Source organism: Haematobia irritans, chromosome 4 (genome assembly GCF_050003625.1).
Source record: "Haematobia irritans isolate KBUSLIRL chromosome 4, ASM5000362v1, whole genome shotgun sequence".
Taxonomy (NCBI): Eukaryota; Metazoa; Arthropoda; class Insecta; order Diptera; family Muscidae; genus Haematobia; species Haematobia irritans.
Window position 1 is genome coordinate 44539034 of NC_134400.1, and position 19214 is coordinate 44558247.

Sequence of the window (19214 nt, forward strand, 5' to 3'; positions counted from 1 at the left end):
AGTACTACCATCTATGAAGTTTTGAAAAAAACTCTGAAAGTTATAGCTAAACTAGAGTTTAGCCGATGAGCTGTTTCAAGTCAAGTTGAATTTATGTCGAAAATTCCATTTACCCTCAAACCGAAAAGGCGTTGCATTTGAAAAACGCTCGTACTATGTTTATTGGGATTGCTCTCTTTCTTTTTGTGCGTAGCTGGTTGCAATGGCGGCGTTCCTTTAGTTTCTAACGGCTTTGTTTGTTTACCTAGTGCTAGAATCAGAGGATTTGTTTTCTTTTTTTTTTTGGAATTTTGTGGACATTATTCCTGTTTGATTTCCAAATTTATTCTTTACAATCTTCCGATCAGAAGTACAGAATGTTGGAATGTTCTGTTTGCAGTAAGGATGTGGGCGATACAAAGGATTGGTTTGAGGAGGAATTGGTCAGTTCCTTCCTACGACTGGCGGGATATGAAGTAAGTTAATTAAATGCAATGATGTGTGTTCGCTTGAAATAGAAACGTGCACTGATAAAGGATTTTTATCATTTTGGCAATCTCGGGGCGTAGTGGTTGCATTCCCCATTGTATATAAAGTCTTGTGTCCGTAATGTTGGCAATATTTCGAAATTGTTACAAGAATTTGCACAGATATTGTGTCTATGCATATGAAAATTATGCATTTTATGACAGAATTCATAAATAAAAGAAAAGTTCCCCAAAGGATACAAAGAATTGCCTTTGGCCTTTGTGGATCACAATTACCTAATTTAGAAATATGTATATTGGTGTGTCCTGTTCTTCCTTAGCAGCGTTATGAGACAAACATATTAATACAAGTTGCTTCTCTCTTCCAGCATTTCGAGAATGCCAGTAAACAACGTATTGTTTGTATAAAATGTAAAGTTGATTTGTACAAACTCCAAGAATTTGTACAGCGCATTCAAGAAAGTAGGAAAAATAATTCATTTTCGGATAAAATTGATGCTGAAAATAAGATCAGGAAAGTGGAAGATGAAAATGAAAGCAAAACGGAGGCTTTGTCTAAAACAAGACGCCTTAGGAAATCTGCAAAAAGATCCCAAAATTCTAACTTACCAGAGATCTCTAGTGTCTCAAAAATTAAGAGAAACGTAGAGGACAACTTGGAGAATTCGCCTGCGATAGATAATGATGAAACTGGTAACAAGTCAATAGGTTCAACAGGAAGACCACGACGTTCCAAAAACAGTAATGGTGCTCATGAGAAAGCCGAAGATTCAGTGAGTCCCCAAGCAGGCAAAGAAGATGAGCCAATATCGAAAAATGCTAAATGCGTTGAAGATCAGGAAATGCTTGAATGCTCCAAAAATGAAAGCTCTAAGTCCAATGCTCCAATGGAAAGTAGAGATGAATGCTTGGAAGAAGTTGCATGTAATAATACAAGATCTACAAAAACTCCAAATGAAGTAGATGGAAAAAATAGTAATAAACGCCCAGTCAGACAATCAACTAAACGTAATAAATCACCCATAAAAGGAAATTCCAATAAACTCGAAGAAAATGAGACGCAAAATGAATTGAGTAAAGGCTCAATCCTTGTAGCGTACATAAAAGATTCTAATGACGTTGTATTGGGCAACTTAATTGAATTAAAGAGTGAAAATATCAAATTGAAAGCACGCTTGGTTTGTGGAAAATGCTCAGACGTATTTGTCTTTGAAAAAAGACTACGTAATCATATATTGATGGCACACACCAGTTCTGAAGAAGAAATGGATGCTTTAAAAGGCACTATGGCTAAATTGAGGTATACTTGTAAAGTTTGCGACAAAACTTTCGATGATAATATTGCTGCACGTAGACACCGCAAATATTCACATTTGAAAACAGCACTAATTAAATGCCCTATGTGTCCATCTACATTTAAGGTAATGGTTTCTTAGAATTAAAAAAAAATATATTTCTATATTGTCTACTAAACCTTATTCACAGAATAATGCGAGCCTGGATTATCATATGTCTGGTCATTTAAATTTAAAAAAATACGAATGCGACATATGCCAAAAGAAATTCATTTTAAAAAATGAACTTACGGTACACACTAGGTATCATACTGGAGAAAAACCATTTGTCTGCCCGGTAAATATTAGTAATGTTTTTTATTGCTTATATTGGTATATTATTGTTAATATGTAGATTAAAAAACGAAACAAACAATAAGTTCTATTAAACCTATATCGATATATAGAACTCTCAGCTCTTGAGTTTGATAAATGTAATACAACATATTCATATTTCTCATATCTCATGTATGGGTCTAAAAATCAATCGAATGGAATTTGCAGTTTCTAAATTTTAGAGAAGTGTTCGCGTTAGATCATTATAGGGAATATACCAAAAATTGAAATGAAATGTATAGGAATTATTAGGGTCTGTACAATCACATGACTTAAGGATTATCACCTCAGCTTCTCCAAACTGCAACGACAACAACATCACTCGAATGAGAATCTGATCTCGAAAACGTATCGCTGAGATAAATGTATCGAGTTAAAATGAGAGTACGTTAAAACACATATCGCCACTTTCTGAAAATCTATTCTTTTATTATTGTAGGCTAAGTTCATATCGAATTCCTTTGTAGTTCTTACCAGAGAACTGCAACCGGTGGCTTTTTTTCGTATTGCAATCTTACCCCCAAAATGTCGGTGGCAGTGAGTAAGACACCAATTACCATGCGATCTTTTACATTGATACAAATGCGAGAATAAAAACACCAATAGTATATAACAATGTTCGTATGCAGTGTCTTGCAATCTTAAACCAATCGACATCGTAACAACGCTCGGTAAACAAAAAACGAGGTTGGCACTTAAGTGTGATTGCACTCAACAACAACAATTACTAGCAGTTGGCATTAGCTCAAGAGAATTGAGAGAGTACCAAATAAGAGAATACCAAACTGCTAAGATATGGGTAACCAATTTGTGTGATTGCTTTATTACGGTGTTTTCGAGAGACCAACACTCATACTAACAAACACCGACAGTCGTCGGTTGCATTGGATATTGGTGGTTGAAATTTGTTTTACCACTTGGTGTTTTAAGATTGCAAATGTTGGTGTTTACTAAATACACTGATCGGTTGCGGTAGATCGCAGCCGTTCTCTGGTTCTTACATCAATTATTATATTTTTTGTTCTTGATCTATAGTAAAAATAACATATCTATTTTTCCCTTTAGACCTGTAATAAGCGATTTGCACATCAATCCAACCTTAAGTCTCATTGTCGTATTCACGATATTGAACGTTTACATATCAAAACAATTCCTGATGATGATAAGGACACAACTGATAATAATGACACTATAATATCAATAGATCTAGAGCGGGGTACAGTAGACAAAATCGTAAAGCCAAGTAACGAAAACAATTCAAAGGAAGTTTATCCATTTTACCGAAGGAAGTTAAATCATTCCATTTCTGAAATATCAAAAAAGACTACAAGGTATTTCCACATACCGAGGAATATTAATCTAAATCAGTCTTGCACAAAAATCAAAAAAGTTTCAGATAACCAAAACGATTTGCAAATAGAACCATCACAAAGCAATGATGAACTTTCACATTTCGAAATAGCAAATATTGTTAACGAAAACGAATCGACTGGGGCAACTGTTTTTACATTACCCTTGGATAAGGAAACTATAACAGAGGGCTCAATTCCAGTACCAAAGGCCAGTATGTTGAATGAAAATGGTGCAACAATAATACATAAACAAATAGCTTTGGTTTCCAAGGGACATATCACACATCTTCCACCTTTATCACAGATTCAAGAAGCTAACCACTCAAAAATGTCGATTATAAAAAAAGTAATCAATAAAGATATTTCTATACCTTTAACTGCTATCAAGGCAAAAAGAGATCCTGTTTTTAGTATAAGGAAATCCGAAACACAGCCTCGTATATCGCTGTTGAAAAATAATGCATCGCGAGTTGGTATATCCGAACCGACTAAAATAAGAGTACATACATTTGCTGCATCGCCGAAAGATCAAAACGAAACTTCCATTGGCATTGCTGGATCAACGAAAAAATATGAGCCTCTTGTGAACAATGAACCTTCTAAACTTTTAATAAGAAAAGTTGAGGTGTATCCTTCATCACATACTGGAAAAGGTGAAGCTCCTGCTTCTACAGATAACCCCCCTATATGTCCCCCAAATTTAGTGGAAATTCCCCCTGAGTACAAATACCAGTGCCCAAAATGTTGGAAGTATTTCAAAGCAAAATCTCCTCTAAATAAGCATATGAGAACACATAGTGGCAGTAAGCCCTACAAATGTAATGTTTGTCCAAAATCCTTTGCCGATGCTTCAAATCTTAAGAGTCATAAACGTTTACACACCCAAGCTGCAGATGCGTTAAATATCAAAAATTTATCAAATCATCCCAAACCACCAGTATCACCAACATTATCCATTGCGGCATCTGATCCAGATCCTGATGGCATGGAGGCAATGGAAACTGTTCAACGATTTGATCTTTCTTCGAATGACGATGACGATGATAATATGGATATTTTGGATTCTCTACAAAATGCACTTTTACGTGAAGAGATCAAAGTGAGCCTGAAGTCTGTGTGGGCAGCTAAGAAAACTAATCAAATTACAAATTATTTTCGAAGTAATAGACCTGATTAATGAAATAAAAAGAAACAAAAAATATATATTAAACAATATAATTAACTTCTTTTCGTTATAACCAATTACTTGTTGAGAAAGAAACAAAAAAAAATCGATTTCCACTATTAAACGGATAATTCCATTGAAATTCGATATTATTTTTTTCCATTCACAATACAAATACGGTATTATTTGAAAAGGGCTTGTATTCAACTCATTTTTTTTTTCAATAGATAAGCTAGAGTGTCATATAAGCGGAGCTATCGAGTATATTAAGAATATTGATTGGCTAAGCCCCCTAGAGAAATTTCTTAGCTCCGCCAGTGGCACTTAGAGAATTGGAATGATACAATGGCAGAATTTTATCCCCGACATAGTTTAACTTTTATCTATCGCCTATTCCATCCAGTCCTGATGGCATCAATATTCTATCCTATGTGAACGATTATGAAATCATGTCTCGTGGAAGTTATACAACTAAATCGTCAGCCACTATTTACTACATGGATGGCAGAAGTATGAATGTAAGATTAGTTTAATTTCCATTTCAAGTCATTCGCTTAAATCGCTGCTAAATGTGATAGCATCGTAGAAGAGACAGGCTGCCCAAGTCATTTGTTACAGGATACAGAAAAAGAGATCTTATTGACTATACATGTATTGCAATTGCAATTGGCTGGTCAATGACGAATTACCACACTGGTGAATAGAAGTCGATAATTGTTGCCTCCATAGCACTTCTTTGTAACATCTTCTCTGTAGTTGTTTTCACAGTAACAATCTAAATTACTTTCTCTACACCCAAGAAAATTAGTTAGTACGCACAACAAACAAATTTTTTGTCTAAAAAACAAGAAAGTCTCTGTTTATTGAAATAGGAAACATTGTATGTTTTTTCAACTAGATTAACCTTAAATATGTTTTAATACCCATCAAAAAAAAGCGTAGCCAAAAATGTAATGAAAATTTTCCTTTTGGGTCTGGTTCAGAAGCAATGAATACAGAGAAATGTATCAGCACTACGGTAGCCGCACGAGTCCAAAATAAATCTTATTTTGCAAAATTTTATTTATATAAAAAATTTTGTCAAAATTTTATTTCTATAGAAAATTTTGTCAAAATTTTATTTATATAAAAAATTTTGTCAAAATTTTATTTCTATAGAAAATTTTGTCAAAATTTTATTTATATAAAAAATTTTGTCAAAATTTTATTTCTATAGAAAATTTTGACAAAATTGTATTTCTATAGAAATTTTTGACAAAATTTTATTTCTATAGAAATTTTTGTCAAAATTGTATTTCTATAGAAAATTTTGTCAAAATTTTATTTCTATAGAAAATTTTGTCAAAATTTTATTTATTTCTATGGAAAATTTTGTCAAAATTTTATTTCTATAGAAAATTTTGTCAAAATTTTATTTCTATATAAATTTTGTCAAAATTTTATTTCTAAAGAAATTTCTGACAAAATTTTATTTTTATAGAAAATTTTGACAAAATTGTATTTCTATAGAAATTTTTGACAAAATTGTATTTCAATTTCAATTTCAATTTCAATTTATTTCAAACATCAATACATAGGAAGCCTAATAAGGCCTATAATACATGTATTGTAAGATTAACTACTACGACTAAGTTGTAGTATAACTAATTTAATGGTAAATTTCTTATCAATGATAAATACATTACAATTAAAACTTGGTCCCCCAACCACAAAGTATTGCAAAATTAAATAATATAAAAATCCAATAACCAGCACATTTATTAAGAAAATTGTAACTCATTAAGAATGTGTGTCATTTACATGATCCAAAATATTACTCTTGTATGATTGGTAAGAAAAGGAAAATTTTCTTAGTGAATTAGGCAAATGATTCCAAAAGCGAAGAACTCGAATCAAAAAAGACTTTTCATATATCGAGGAATGTATCATAGGGACATCAATTTGAACATTACGCGTTGAATTTATAAATGAAAATTTATTTACAAGAACTTCTGGTTTTCTAGATTGCATAATCTTAAAAAAATGAAGAACAGTACGCAAATTCAAGTAATTTCGAAAAGTGCAACCAAGAAAATCAGAAGTACATGCATGAATACGATCATGATCATACCATTTAACATCATATATATAGCGGACAATTCTGTGGACAATTCTCTCTAGCCTATCTAAATTGTAAGACCACGTTCCAGAAAATATTTCAATGCCATAGTTTACAAGAGACATAAGTAAAGCATGGGCCAATTTTTTACGAATATATCTCGGAGTATAAGCCCTCAATTGGTATAACTTTCTTAAAGTGAGGCAAATACGATTTGATAAATAATTTAAATGAACATCAAAATTTAGATTCGGGTCAAGCATAACCCCAAGACATTTAAGAGAATCCACGTAATCAACTATCTGATTATTGATAACAATTTGAGGGCATAAAGCATTGCGAGTTCTTGTGTGGAAATGCATAGCTTTAGATTTAGCTGGGTTGATCATTAATCCATCATCATTCATTATTCCTATAAAGTTATTAATATGATCATTGATTAAAGTTTCAGAAGCATTTGGTCCTAACAAAATAAAGATATCGTCAGCGAATACATAAGGCTGACAAAATGTATTCTCTATCTGAGATATGATATCATTAATATAGGACAGAAACAATATTGGTCCCATAACGGACCCCTGAGGCACGCCTGATGTAACAACGCCGATACTAGAATTAACCCCGTTAAATGACACATACTGCCTTCTATCAGAAAGATAAGAATAAATTAATTTGCAGGCCATTCTAGAATAGTTAAATTTGTGGTACAATTTCTTCGTCAGGGTAATATGATCAATACGGTCGAAAGCCTTAGTAAGGTCCAAAGAGACTAGTGTACAATAATGATTCCTATCCAAATTTTCCCTAATTGCTTCAGTTAAAGAAAGTAGTGCAGAAGTCGTATTAAAATTCTTCCTAAAAGCAAATTGGAAAGGATGGAAAAGAGAATAACGATCATAATACTCCAGGATCTGACATTTCATTATATTCTCAAGTATTTTCGACATAGAGGGCAGAATAGTGATCGGTCTTAAATCGTTGCTCATCCGATTTCCATTTTTAGAAATAGGCACTACTCTACCTATTTTCCATTTCGAAGGAAATTCAGAAACCGTAAATATGGTGTTGATAATATGAAGAAGCATGGGAGAAATTAGTGGAAAAATCTTTTTTATGAAACTAATAGGAATGGCGTCATGGCCTAATGCATTTGACTTTATAGCATCAACAGCAGAAACTAGTTCATCAATTGAGACAGATCGAAAGGAGAATGATTCAATATTTTCAACAAATTCGTCAAAATCAATATTAGAACTATCATTGCTAGGAACAAGATTATCCAAAAAAGTTGTAGCAATAGACTCAATTTCATCAGCATTCATATCGGGAATATCCCTACCAACAAATCCAAGCTCACGGGCTCTCTTCCAAATAAGGGAATTATCAGTCCCACCAAAAATAGCACGTCCATGTCTCGATCTAGCTTTTCGGATGGTAGCCTTAGCCCTATTCCTCAGCCTGCAGTATATCTTCCAATTTCCTTCCGAACGATCTCGAAGGTATTCACCATAGGCGACATCTCTCTCACGCCTAGCAATTTTAATTGACCGGTCGTTAATCCAACCACAGTCATCAGTATTAGCCTTTTTCCTAGATAAAGGAATAAGACTATGCAAGTCATCAATAACACAATTCAAAACCGATAGCTGCAAATCCACATCGTTCGTATTAAAAATGGAAGAAATCTGAAGCTGGTTGAAATAATTTAATAAGACATCGAAATGAATCCTATTATAGTCCTTGTACTCAATGTAAGTTTCATGAGAAGTGGGTGAAAATTTAAACGAACAATAAATGAAACTATGATAAGAACAGAAAAACGGAAACTGCAATTGAGCTTTATGTGCTATAAGAGATGGTTGACTAACAAGAAAAAGGTCAAGTAAAGATGTACTATTGTTGTGTATATGGAGATGTGTCGGTAAACTGTTATGCACACATTCAAGGCCATAACTGGATGTCATAGCTCGAAAGTTCGATGATTTTGTAGGATCAAATAAATTAACATTAAAATCTCCCATGACAATTGTATTCGTAAACCGGTCAAATAGGCAATTATGCATATCCTCAAAAATATCAATCCTACCCGTGGGCAAATAAACTATTCCGACAATAACAGAAGCATTGTTCCCAAAAACCTCAATAAATAAGGATTCACAAGAGCCAAATTGTTTACCCCGATACACTATCCTGTAGCGAAGCTTTTTTGAAACATAGAGACATACGCCTCCTCCTCTTCTGGGATGCAAATTTCCACTAATATTGTCAGGCCGATCATTTCTTACCAAATTATAGTTTTGCATGTTCAAAGAACTCGAAAAGATATCAGGTTTGAACCACGTTTCAGAAATGCCAATAATATCTAACCCTGAATCAAAAAATGTGTTCTTAAATTCTTCAATTTTAGCATTAGAATTAGAAGGACTCAAACTTTGAGCATTTACATGACCAATATTAAGGTTCCCTGAAAAGGAGGAGGAGAAGTTCTTCAGTACGGAGTTATCGCTGGCTATGGGTCCGAGATTGTAATTATGGGTCATCTATTATCAAACAATACTCAAGCAGAAGGGGGATCCAATTTTTAAACCTAATGACACTTTGAATTATAAGATTCATTATAATAATAGTTTCAATGAAATTCATATGTATATTCGCCTTAAATGAAATTAATGCTAAAAAAAAATTAAATGGGATATGATTTGTGTATTTCTATAGAAATTTTTGTCAAAATTTTATTTCTATAGAAAATTTTGTCAAAATTTTATTTCTATAGAAAATTTTGTCACAATTTTATTTCTATAGAAAATTTTGTCACAATTTTATTTCTATAGAAAATTTAGTCAAAATTTTATTTCTATAGAAAATTTTGTCAAAATTTTATTTCTATAGAAAATTTTGTCAAAATTTTATTTCTATAGAAAATTTTGACAAAATTTTATTTCTATAGAAATTTTTGTCAAAATTTTATTTCTATCGAAATTTTTGTCAAAATTTTATTTCTATAAAAAATTTTGTCAAAATTTTATTTCTATAGAAAATTTTGTTAAAATTTTATTTCTATAGAAAATTTTGTTGAAACTTTAGAAATTTGTGAGGTACCTCTTAGTTGGAGAGGAATAACTTGCAAAATCTACCATTTTTGGTAAAATTCTACCAACTGTGGCAACCGTGATCGGCACACTTTATGTCCATCTCTCGAAGAACATTTTTGAATGTACATTAAATTTAATGTAGGAAGAAATTCCAACATTTTTGCTTTGTCCTATTCCTGTATATCGTACGAAGAAAATTCGTCATGCGAATTCGAATGAATTTTGATTTTTCTATTTTTGAAAGCTAGTTTCATTTATATGAGAATACATTTAGGTCCTGTTCCTGTTGACCAATTCGAACGGAAAGCAGTTACTCGAAATCTAAACAACATGTGTTTTTAGTTTTAAAGTTCGTTTCGTTTGTATGAGATAACATTGATTATCAAAAATTTTAAAATATTTTTGGCTAAGAATTCAAATTTTAATTTGTTAATTATTTTCTGAACACATATTGTATAAGTTCGATTCCAACTCGAAAGCAAAATATGAAGTGACTTGACTTGCCTTTCGAAATACGGGAACCAAAATTAATTTTCTTCTGTTGGGATTCGAATGAAAGTTTTCGTATAAAATAGGAGAAAAGGGTATAATAAAATAAATCGATTAATTTTATAATCACTTTCTATAATAAAACAAGTAAGGAAAGTCTAAAGTCGGGCGGGGCCGACTATATTATACCCTGCACCACTTTGTAGATCTAAATTTTCGATACCATATCACATCCGTCAAATGTGTTGGGGGCTATATATAAAGGTTTGTCCCAAATACATACATTTAAATATCACTCGATCTGGACAGAATTTGACAGGCTTCTACAAAATCTATAGACTCAAAATTTAAGTCGGCTAATGCACTAGGGTGGAACACAATGTTAGTAAAAATATGGGAAACAATTAAATCTGAAGCAATTTTAAGGAAACTTCGCAAAAGTTTATTTATGATTTATCGCTCGATATATATGTATTAGAAGTTTAGGAAAATTAGAGTCATTTTTACAACATTTCGACTAAGCAGTGGCAATTTTACAAGGAAAATGTTGGTATTTTGACCATTTTTGTCGAAATCAGAAAAGCATGTATACGGGAGCTATATCTAAATCTAAACCGATTTCAACCAAATTTGGCACGAATAGCTACAAAGCTAATTCTACTCCCTGTGCAAAATTTCAACTAAATCGGAGCAAACAATTGTCATCTGTGGTCATATGAGTGTAAATCGGGCGAAAGCTATATATGGGAGCTATATTTAAATCTGGACCGATTTCAACCAAATTTGGCACGCATAGCTACAATGCTAATTCTACTCCCTGTGCAAAATTTCAATTAAATCGGAGTAAAAGATTGGCCACTGTGGTCATATGAGTGTAAATCGGGCGAACGATGTATATGGGAGCTGTATCTAAATCTGAACCGATTTCAATAAAATTTGGCACACTTCACTACACTACTAATTGTACTCCTAATGCAAAATTTCAACCAAATTTGGGTAGAACTCTGGCTTCTGGGACCGTATTAGTTCATATCGGCCGAAAGATATGTATGGGAGCTATATTTAAATCTGAACCGATTTCAATAAAATTTGGCACACTTGACTATAGTACTAATCGTACTCCTAGTGCAAAATTTCAACTAAATCGGAGCAAAAAAATTGGCCTCTGGGGTCATATGAGTGTAAATCGGGCGAAAGCTATATATGGAAGGTATATCTAAATTTGAACCGATTTCAACCAAATTTGGCACGCATAGGCTACAATGCTAATTCTACTCCCTGTGCAAAATTTCAATTAAATCGGAGTAAAAGATTGGCCACTGTGGTCATATGAGTGTAAATTGGACGAACGATATATAGGGGAGCTGTATCTAAATCTGAACCGATTTCAATAAAATTTGGCACACTTGACTACACTACTAATTGTACTCCTAATGCAAAATTTCAACCAAATTTGGGTAAAACTCTGGCTTCTGGGACCGTATTAGTCCATATCGGGCGAAAGATATATATGGGAGCTATATTTAAATCTGAACCGATTTCAATAAAATTTGGCACGCATAGCTACAATGCTAATTCTACTCCCTTTGCAAAATTTCAACTAAATCGGAGTTAAAAATTTGACTCTGTGGTCATATGAGTGTAAATCGGGCGAAAGCTATATATGGGAGCTATATCTAAATTTGAACCGATTTCAACCACATTTGGCACGCATAGGCTACATTGCTAATTCTACTCCCTGTGCAAAATTTCAATTAAATCGGAGTAAAAGATTGGCCACTGTGGTAATATGAGTGTAAATCGGACGAACGATATATATGGGAGCTGTATCTAAATCTGAACCGATTTCAATAAAATTTGGCACACTTGACTACACTACTAATTGTACTCCTAATGCGAAATTTCAACCAAATTTGGGTAAAACTCTGGCTTCTGGGACCGTATTAGTCCATATCGGGCGAAAGATATATATGGGAGCTATATTTAAATCTGAACCGATTTCAATAAAATTTGGCACACTTGACTACACTACTATTTGTACTCCTAGTGCAAAATTTCAACCAAATTGGGGTACAAAAAAAAATTTGACTGACACTGTATTAGAACCTACATGTAATCATTACACCAATGTGGCCATTTATAGCATATATGCTTATATCGAAAACATCTATAAGTAAAACATTTAAAATAATTTTTGTTTTGGTTTTTTGTTTCAGTTTTCTTTTATTATTCTTTTTGTTGCTTTTGTCCAAAAGTACAAAATAAAGTCAATTTTTTCCATAGTTTTACAAAATTCAGTTTCAATAACAATATAATAACACAGAGAGGTTGCATATTTTTGTTTTCTTTAAAGTTATTTGTATACATGCATGTTTGTAAATAGTTTTGGTATGTTTCTCATACGAATTATTTTATTTTTGTTTGGCATCAGCTAATTTTGTATCGTTGTTTTACAATTCAATTGTGCTGGATTCGACACTTAAAATAAATGAATTAAAATATAGAGAATTTATTTTTATGGGTTTCTATAGTCATAGAAAAGTGACTGGTATTTTAGTCATTTAGTAGCGATTGTTAGGATTTTGGAATCTATTGTAAATTATAGCACTTATTAATAATGAAAGGCCTGCGGTACGGCCAGTTCGAAAAAAAACAACAATTTTCCAAATTAGTTAAAAGTCGACCTTTATAAACGTCGACAGTGGCGATTTTCAAATTTTTAAAAAGCCGCAAAATCGACTTTTTTGATTCGGATTATGATGCTATTCCAATTCCGAATGATCATGTTAAATTTTCCTTTAAATCGATTTTCAGTTATAAATAGTCAACTTTATACAAGAATATTAAATGCTACAAGCACCACAACTATTTGCCACCACAACCGCTAGTCACACACATTGCTCTGGGCCTTAATAGTATCCAACGTAGTATGATATGAAAATAAAACGGTCTCCGTATAATACGTTACCAATGAATTCGAGAATCCCAAGGTCTAGTAATAAACAAACGGTATTAAAATTTCATATCCATTACTTTTGAAAACTTTTCCTTTGTGATATTATTTATAGCAGCTGATATATCTATATTTCTGGAAATAATAATTATAAAATAATCTGTAAATACTAGTATAGTAAATTTCGATTTGTGTAGAAAGGGAAAATAAAAATTACACATTGCAAATTAAAAAAAAATATATTCTTGTGAACGAGTATTTTTGTATCCGTATCACCCAAAGGTTTTGTATTGTGACTTATATTTGTTCTATTACACTATTGTAATAGAAATTATGGTCGATTTATCCAATTGTTTAAGAATTTTTCCATTTTAATTTCTATGCGGAAATTTTGTTTATATTTGTTTTATTATGGTATTCATTTTTTTATTTGGTGTTTTGTTGATATGTTTTTTCAGCTTTTTGCAAATAATTGCCCACAATTTAAAACCTTTGTTTACATTTGCATTTTTCACCAGCTAGAAAATAATCAAATAAAAGAAAAAAAAAATAATTTTGTTATCTTATTATATGGTGTGTATGGGTGTTTGGGATTTTTAAAAACCACGATTTTTTCATGACCAATTTATCTGAGAAGATAAATACTATTTTAATCCAATATTGTAGGCGATCACAGCACGCTTTTTATGATATCTGATACTCCAACATTACAATAAATCTCCTCCAGCAGTTTCATGTAATACTTAATGTGGGCTTAAAATTTAGTGGGGAGAGTTTAAAATGTTTCTGCAGATGGCTTAGCCACCCTTAGCACTCCCTATTTCCATAATAGTTTTTTGCAAAACCAAAATTTTACTTAAATGTTTTTTTTTTTTTTATCAATTGATAGATAGATGTCTTTGCCAGGGAGTCAAAGTAGATAGGATGAAATTTCGTGTTGCATAGTGTTATTAAGGAAATATTTTGTTTTTAATGATACAATTATAATATGCTTTTTACACTTTCTCTTTATATTGTTTAGAAAAAATACGATTTTATTCTGCACTTTGTCAAAAAAAAAGAGAATGTCGATGTTTCGTTATTTTATAGAATAATTAAAATTTGTTTCCATTTCAGAGTCTGGGTCAATTATTATGAATCTAAAAATACTTTTTTATTCATTTTATTGGATTTAACCTTTTTCTGGCGGGCTTTCAATTGACCAAAACAAATTTCGTTTAGAAAACCTTTTAATGTGGTTTGTGTATAATGTATACTAATAAGCAAGGTAAGAATTTGAATTGGTAAACAGAACTACTATAGGAAAGAAATTTGTAGGATTTTACCGAATCTACTATATCAAGTTCTTACATTGCCTATTGGAAAATATATAGGACATATTAAAGTCATGGAAATTGAAATACAAATGATTTATACTGGAAAATATGAATGAACATAATTTGAGATTTTTTCAATACATCTTTGAATAATAAAAATAACTGGGTGTCCCAAATGGAGGTATTATTTTAATATTGCTTTAATTTTTTTCATACACACAAAAAAATTGTTTGATTCAATCACGAAATTAATTGATACAATTAAGTTTTTAATTGAAATGTCTTCAATCACAGAAATGATAGTATCAATTAAAAAATTAATTGACAATCAATTAAAAATTAATTGACAATCAATTAAAAATTTATCGGTCCAATTAAAAAATTAATTGATACTATTAAATTGTGTGATTGATTTTTATTTCAAATACAAAAATTGTTGAATCAATTAAATTTTTAATTGAATATTTTTTAAAACTCAATTAAGATTTTAATTGGAAAAATTTTCGTGAAATTTTTTTCTGTGTACTTGTATTTTTTATATTAATTTCAGAGTATTTAGAATATAAATATATCTGTCATTTAAACGATATAATTCTCCATTATTAAACGGAACTTATTTAAAATAAACTGTATTACAAATAAGTTTAATATCTGTATTTAGAAAACTAAAATGACACCTAAATTTGGGATACCCTGCAGTTAATATGATTGAACTTAAAAAACATTTTTATGCTTTATCGTATTAAATACAACTAGATTTAGATTCAGATTTTAAATTTCAATTAATTTGTTTAATAGCCAAATTTAAGGCCAAGTTAACCCTTCTGTGCGTGATGAGGTCCCGCTGGACCTTTTTGATTTTTATTCATACATAACTTTATCTTTTATATGAATTTCAGCTTGGTGGTTTATGACTTCTTGCACTGAAGTGTTTTAAGTTGAAAACTTTAAATTTTTATGTGATTGAATCATTAAATCGGTTTTTATAGGTATTTGAAAAAGTTTAGTGCGATTCTGCGTGATGAGGTCCAATGGGACCTATTATTAATTACATTAGTGGTTTTAGCACAGTTTAAAAAGCAGTGTAAAGATATTGCGATTTTCGTATTTGGAACAATTAATAACACTAACATCCTTTCAGAAAATACCGTTATTTGGAAGAATTTGTCATTTTTGAAGTTTCCATTGGTTTCGTTGCTTGGTAGTACATAATTTTATGTCTTCCGTTGATATATCCAATATAGTGAGAGTAAAAGTGCAAAAAAAGTTATTTGAACTTCATGGAAATCGTGGTCGAAATAAGTTTTTATATTTCTATACATTTTCCAGACCTATCGGCTCCTGGAATTTGGCAAGATGTGCCTCAATTTGGACCAAGTTTGAAACAACCACTGTGCACATAATACTGCGAGCAAAACGAACGCCACTAAAAAAAATCGTATTGTTTTTCCTTCAAAAATCCAGTTTGTTAAGAACATTCAACTACAAAAACAATATATTGTTGCTTGGTACGTATAAGGATACTTATAGGTACCACGCCTGCGTCAAACATCAGGGCCACTAGTATACTAATCAAAAATTTTAACATTATCTGTATCCTATTAAAAATTAAATAAAACTCTATATTTACAACCAAATGTTTATATATGCAATTTGTGCATTATAGAAGAGTCCACCTACAGTAAATGATCGAAAAATATCGAAGGGATAACCTCTCTACCATCCTTTTTTTATTGTAGGTCCCACGGGACCTCATCACGCTGGTATCGCTTCCAGTGTTATCACATACACAAGGGTTAAAAAAGACCTATCATTTCAACCCCTTTGATTTTTTCCAAAAGAAAGAAAAACATAATATTAAAATATTGTCCTATATATTTTCCCCAATGATGTTATATGATTTAATGGCTTTATAAAACCATCATATTCCAAGACTAATTAGATGTTCAGTTTAGTTTTGGGTTATGTTTTTAGTTAAGGATTTTTATAATCCTTTAGGAAAATAGCCTTATTAGCAAATAAAATTCTCAAAAAAACATCTAAGAATATTTCAATTCAAGAGCATAGATTCCAATATCAATTTAGGTATCTATCTTATAAAAAAAAATAAGAAAAAAAGTTTAATTTTCAATTAATACTAAAGCATATTAAGGCAATTGAAAGGTAAATCATATGGACAAGAGTAGTATTACATTTCATACTATATTTTGAAAGGAAATATATATTTTTCGGGGTGTTATAAAAGATAATTAAAACGTTTTCATTGTATCGAATGATGCCATCCATAATGAAATCCTTTGTCATTAGATGTTTAATTGAGAATTTTTATTACTTTACGATGGGTCCCTTCTTCCAGGCTTTTGTGTTATGTATTTCAGGCGTTTTCTTTTATACTTTTGAAGAAAGGGATTTGGTTGTTATAGATAAGTGGAAAAATCTATATATGCAAATGATTAGGGAATTTTTTCGTAGAGTATAAAATCTAGATATGTATGCTAAATCAAAAAAGGGATTTATATGTCCTCTGTTGTTCAATTAAAGGAAGACATTGTTTAAGTGGGGGAAAATATCAACATTTCTTCTACTAGAAAACAAATTAAGAAAAATAAGGTGGCACATAAAATCTCTAAAATCATTTGCAATATTTGATATTCCATATAAAAGAAATGCACAATGCTTTCATTCAAAATCAAATAAACAATAAATGTCCACATATTACTTTGAAGGCTTCCTCGTCAAGGAATCGTTTCATTTGAATTTTTAAATTCTCCAATTTCATTGTATGCTCACACTCAAAAAATATAATATTTGACATATAATTGAAATGTTATACGTAGCTCAAAGAAAAGATGATCAGGTATAACCTGGCCATTTTGATGGTAAGTACTGTGGCTGGTAGCATAAAGATATGAGAAATCTTGAAAAAATATGAAGCATTAAAAAATATTTGTTGTCTTCAATCACAAAAATGATAGTATCATAACCAAAGTCATTAAAAACATTAATTGATGCAACTAATTTTTGTGATTGATATTTGTTTCAATTAAAAAATTTGTTGAAATAATTGAATTTTTAGCTGAATATTTCTTATAACTCAATTAAAATTTTCAGTGGAAAATTTTTCGTGATACTTTTTTCTATGTATGAAGGAAGCATAAAAAAATAGTTATTTAAATTAAAGATTGGTTTAAGAAAACCAATATTTTTTTTCTTTTATTTTTTTTTTAAATTCGAAATAATTGCATCCAAACTTTTGCCATCCTTAACATCCTTCGTAGACTTTCAAAATACATTATGGCTTCAAGTGACGGTAAAAGAAGGCAAAAGGCATTTGACTTCACATAAACACAAAAAATATCACCAATTTACTTTCTATTAAAATCTCAATTAAATTTGCAAAAGTTTAATCAATTAAAAATTAATTAATTCAATAATAATAAATTGCTTCATTATTTAATTGAATGAATTAACACGTTGATTGGATAATTATTTATTTTTTCTTCTTTGAATTTAACAATTAATATTATAATTTCTGTGATTCAAATAGGTTCCATTGAAAATTATTTTGATCAATTTTATTGTATATATATTACTTCAGAGTTTATTTATTAACACAGAAACCATTAAAAATTCATTAACTGATTCTCATTATCTGTATTCGTAGGAAATTAAAAAATTCAAATGAAACGTGAACCTAATTCAAAACCAACTAAATAATTTTGTGATTCAATGATATATTGTAAAAATTATTTCCATATTTTACAATAATAAAGATTTTTTGTTTATTTAAAATTTTAATATAGTGCTCGCTTATATGCAAAACTGTACAAAATTATTTTATTTTGACTTAGGGCTCGGCCACACTGGGTAAATATTTGACAGAAATTAAATTAACAAATTTCTTCAACACAATCAACCCAATACAATATTTATAACGATATTGGATTCATTGAACATTGTACATAGAAAAATAGGTTCGATTCTACAACAGCTCAATTACGTTTGATATTTTTTCATTTTCTAAGCCTCATTTTTGCCAAACATTTGCCCGGTCTAAATCTTACTCTAGTCTCCATAATAACTTAAACAGTTTTGCTATTAAATTAACACCATCAGTCATAGCTTATTTCTTCTTTGGATGTAAACACTAACCGTTTTGGTTATGAGATTTGAGTATGGGAAGTTGATCTCATTTTCTTGATTTCTCTTTGAAGCTTTCTAAAACAAAAACTTCAAAAACAAATTTCTAAAAAAATGCAACAAATTGATATTTTCTTAAATCGCAAATCCTTAAAATAAAATTGTTATGTGAAAAATATTTTGGGAGTTGTGCATGGCATTACAAAACTTGTAAATTTAATTTCAATTCACTCCATGGTGTGTATGTGTGTGAATACTCTCCATGTAATTAGGTTGAAAACTAATATTTAAAGAAAATCTATATTACCTCTCCATAAATTAAAAAAAAAAACTTTACCGTTGACCATTTGTTATAGTCCCACCTCTATTTGGAAAATCTTTCTTATCTTTGAAAAATAATGTTTTAATGCTAAATTAGAGATTTTGCTTATCCATTGCAATAAATCATTTAAAGAAAATTATTGACCTTTGA

The 19214-nt window shown here is 30.7% G+C and overlaps 2 protein-coding genes across 2 annotated transcripts; one reads left to right on the plus strand and one right to left on the minus strand.

The window, feature by feature from the left end:
• Nucleotides 1-218: 218 nt before the first annotated feature.
• On the plus strand, nucleotides 219-4707 carry LOC142234075 (uncharacterized). The gene is made up of 4 exons (XM_075305157.1): nucleotides 219-455; nucleotides 836-1888; nucleotides 1953-2099; nucleotides 3203-4707. Exons 1-4 carry the CDS (start codon nucleotides 357-359, stop codon nucleotides 4664-4666), a joined length of 2763 nt encoding a protein of 920 aa, XP_075161272.1. The 5' UTR covers nucleotides 219-356; the 3' UTR covers nucleotides 4667-4707.
• Nucleotides 4708-5290: 583 nt separating this feature from the next.
• LOC142235380 (uncharacterized) lies at nucleotides 5291-9292 on the minus strand. Its single transcript, XM_075306635.1, has 3 exons — nucleotides 7774-9292; nucleotides 6869-7164; nucleotides 5291-5404 (listed from the first exon to the last, which is right to left on the minus strand). The coding sequence occupies exons 1-3, from the start codon at nucleotides 9290-9292 to the stop codon at nucleotides 5291-5293; spliced, it is 1929 nt and encodes a 642-aa protein (XP_075162750.1).
• Between the last annotated feature and the right edge of the window lie 9922 nt (nucleotides 9293-19214).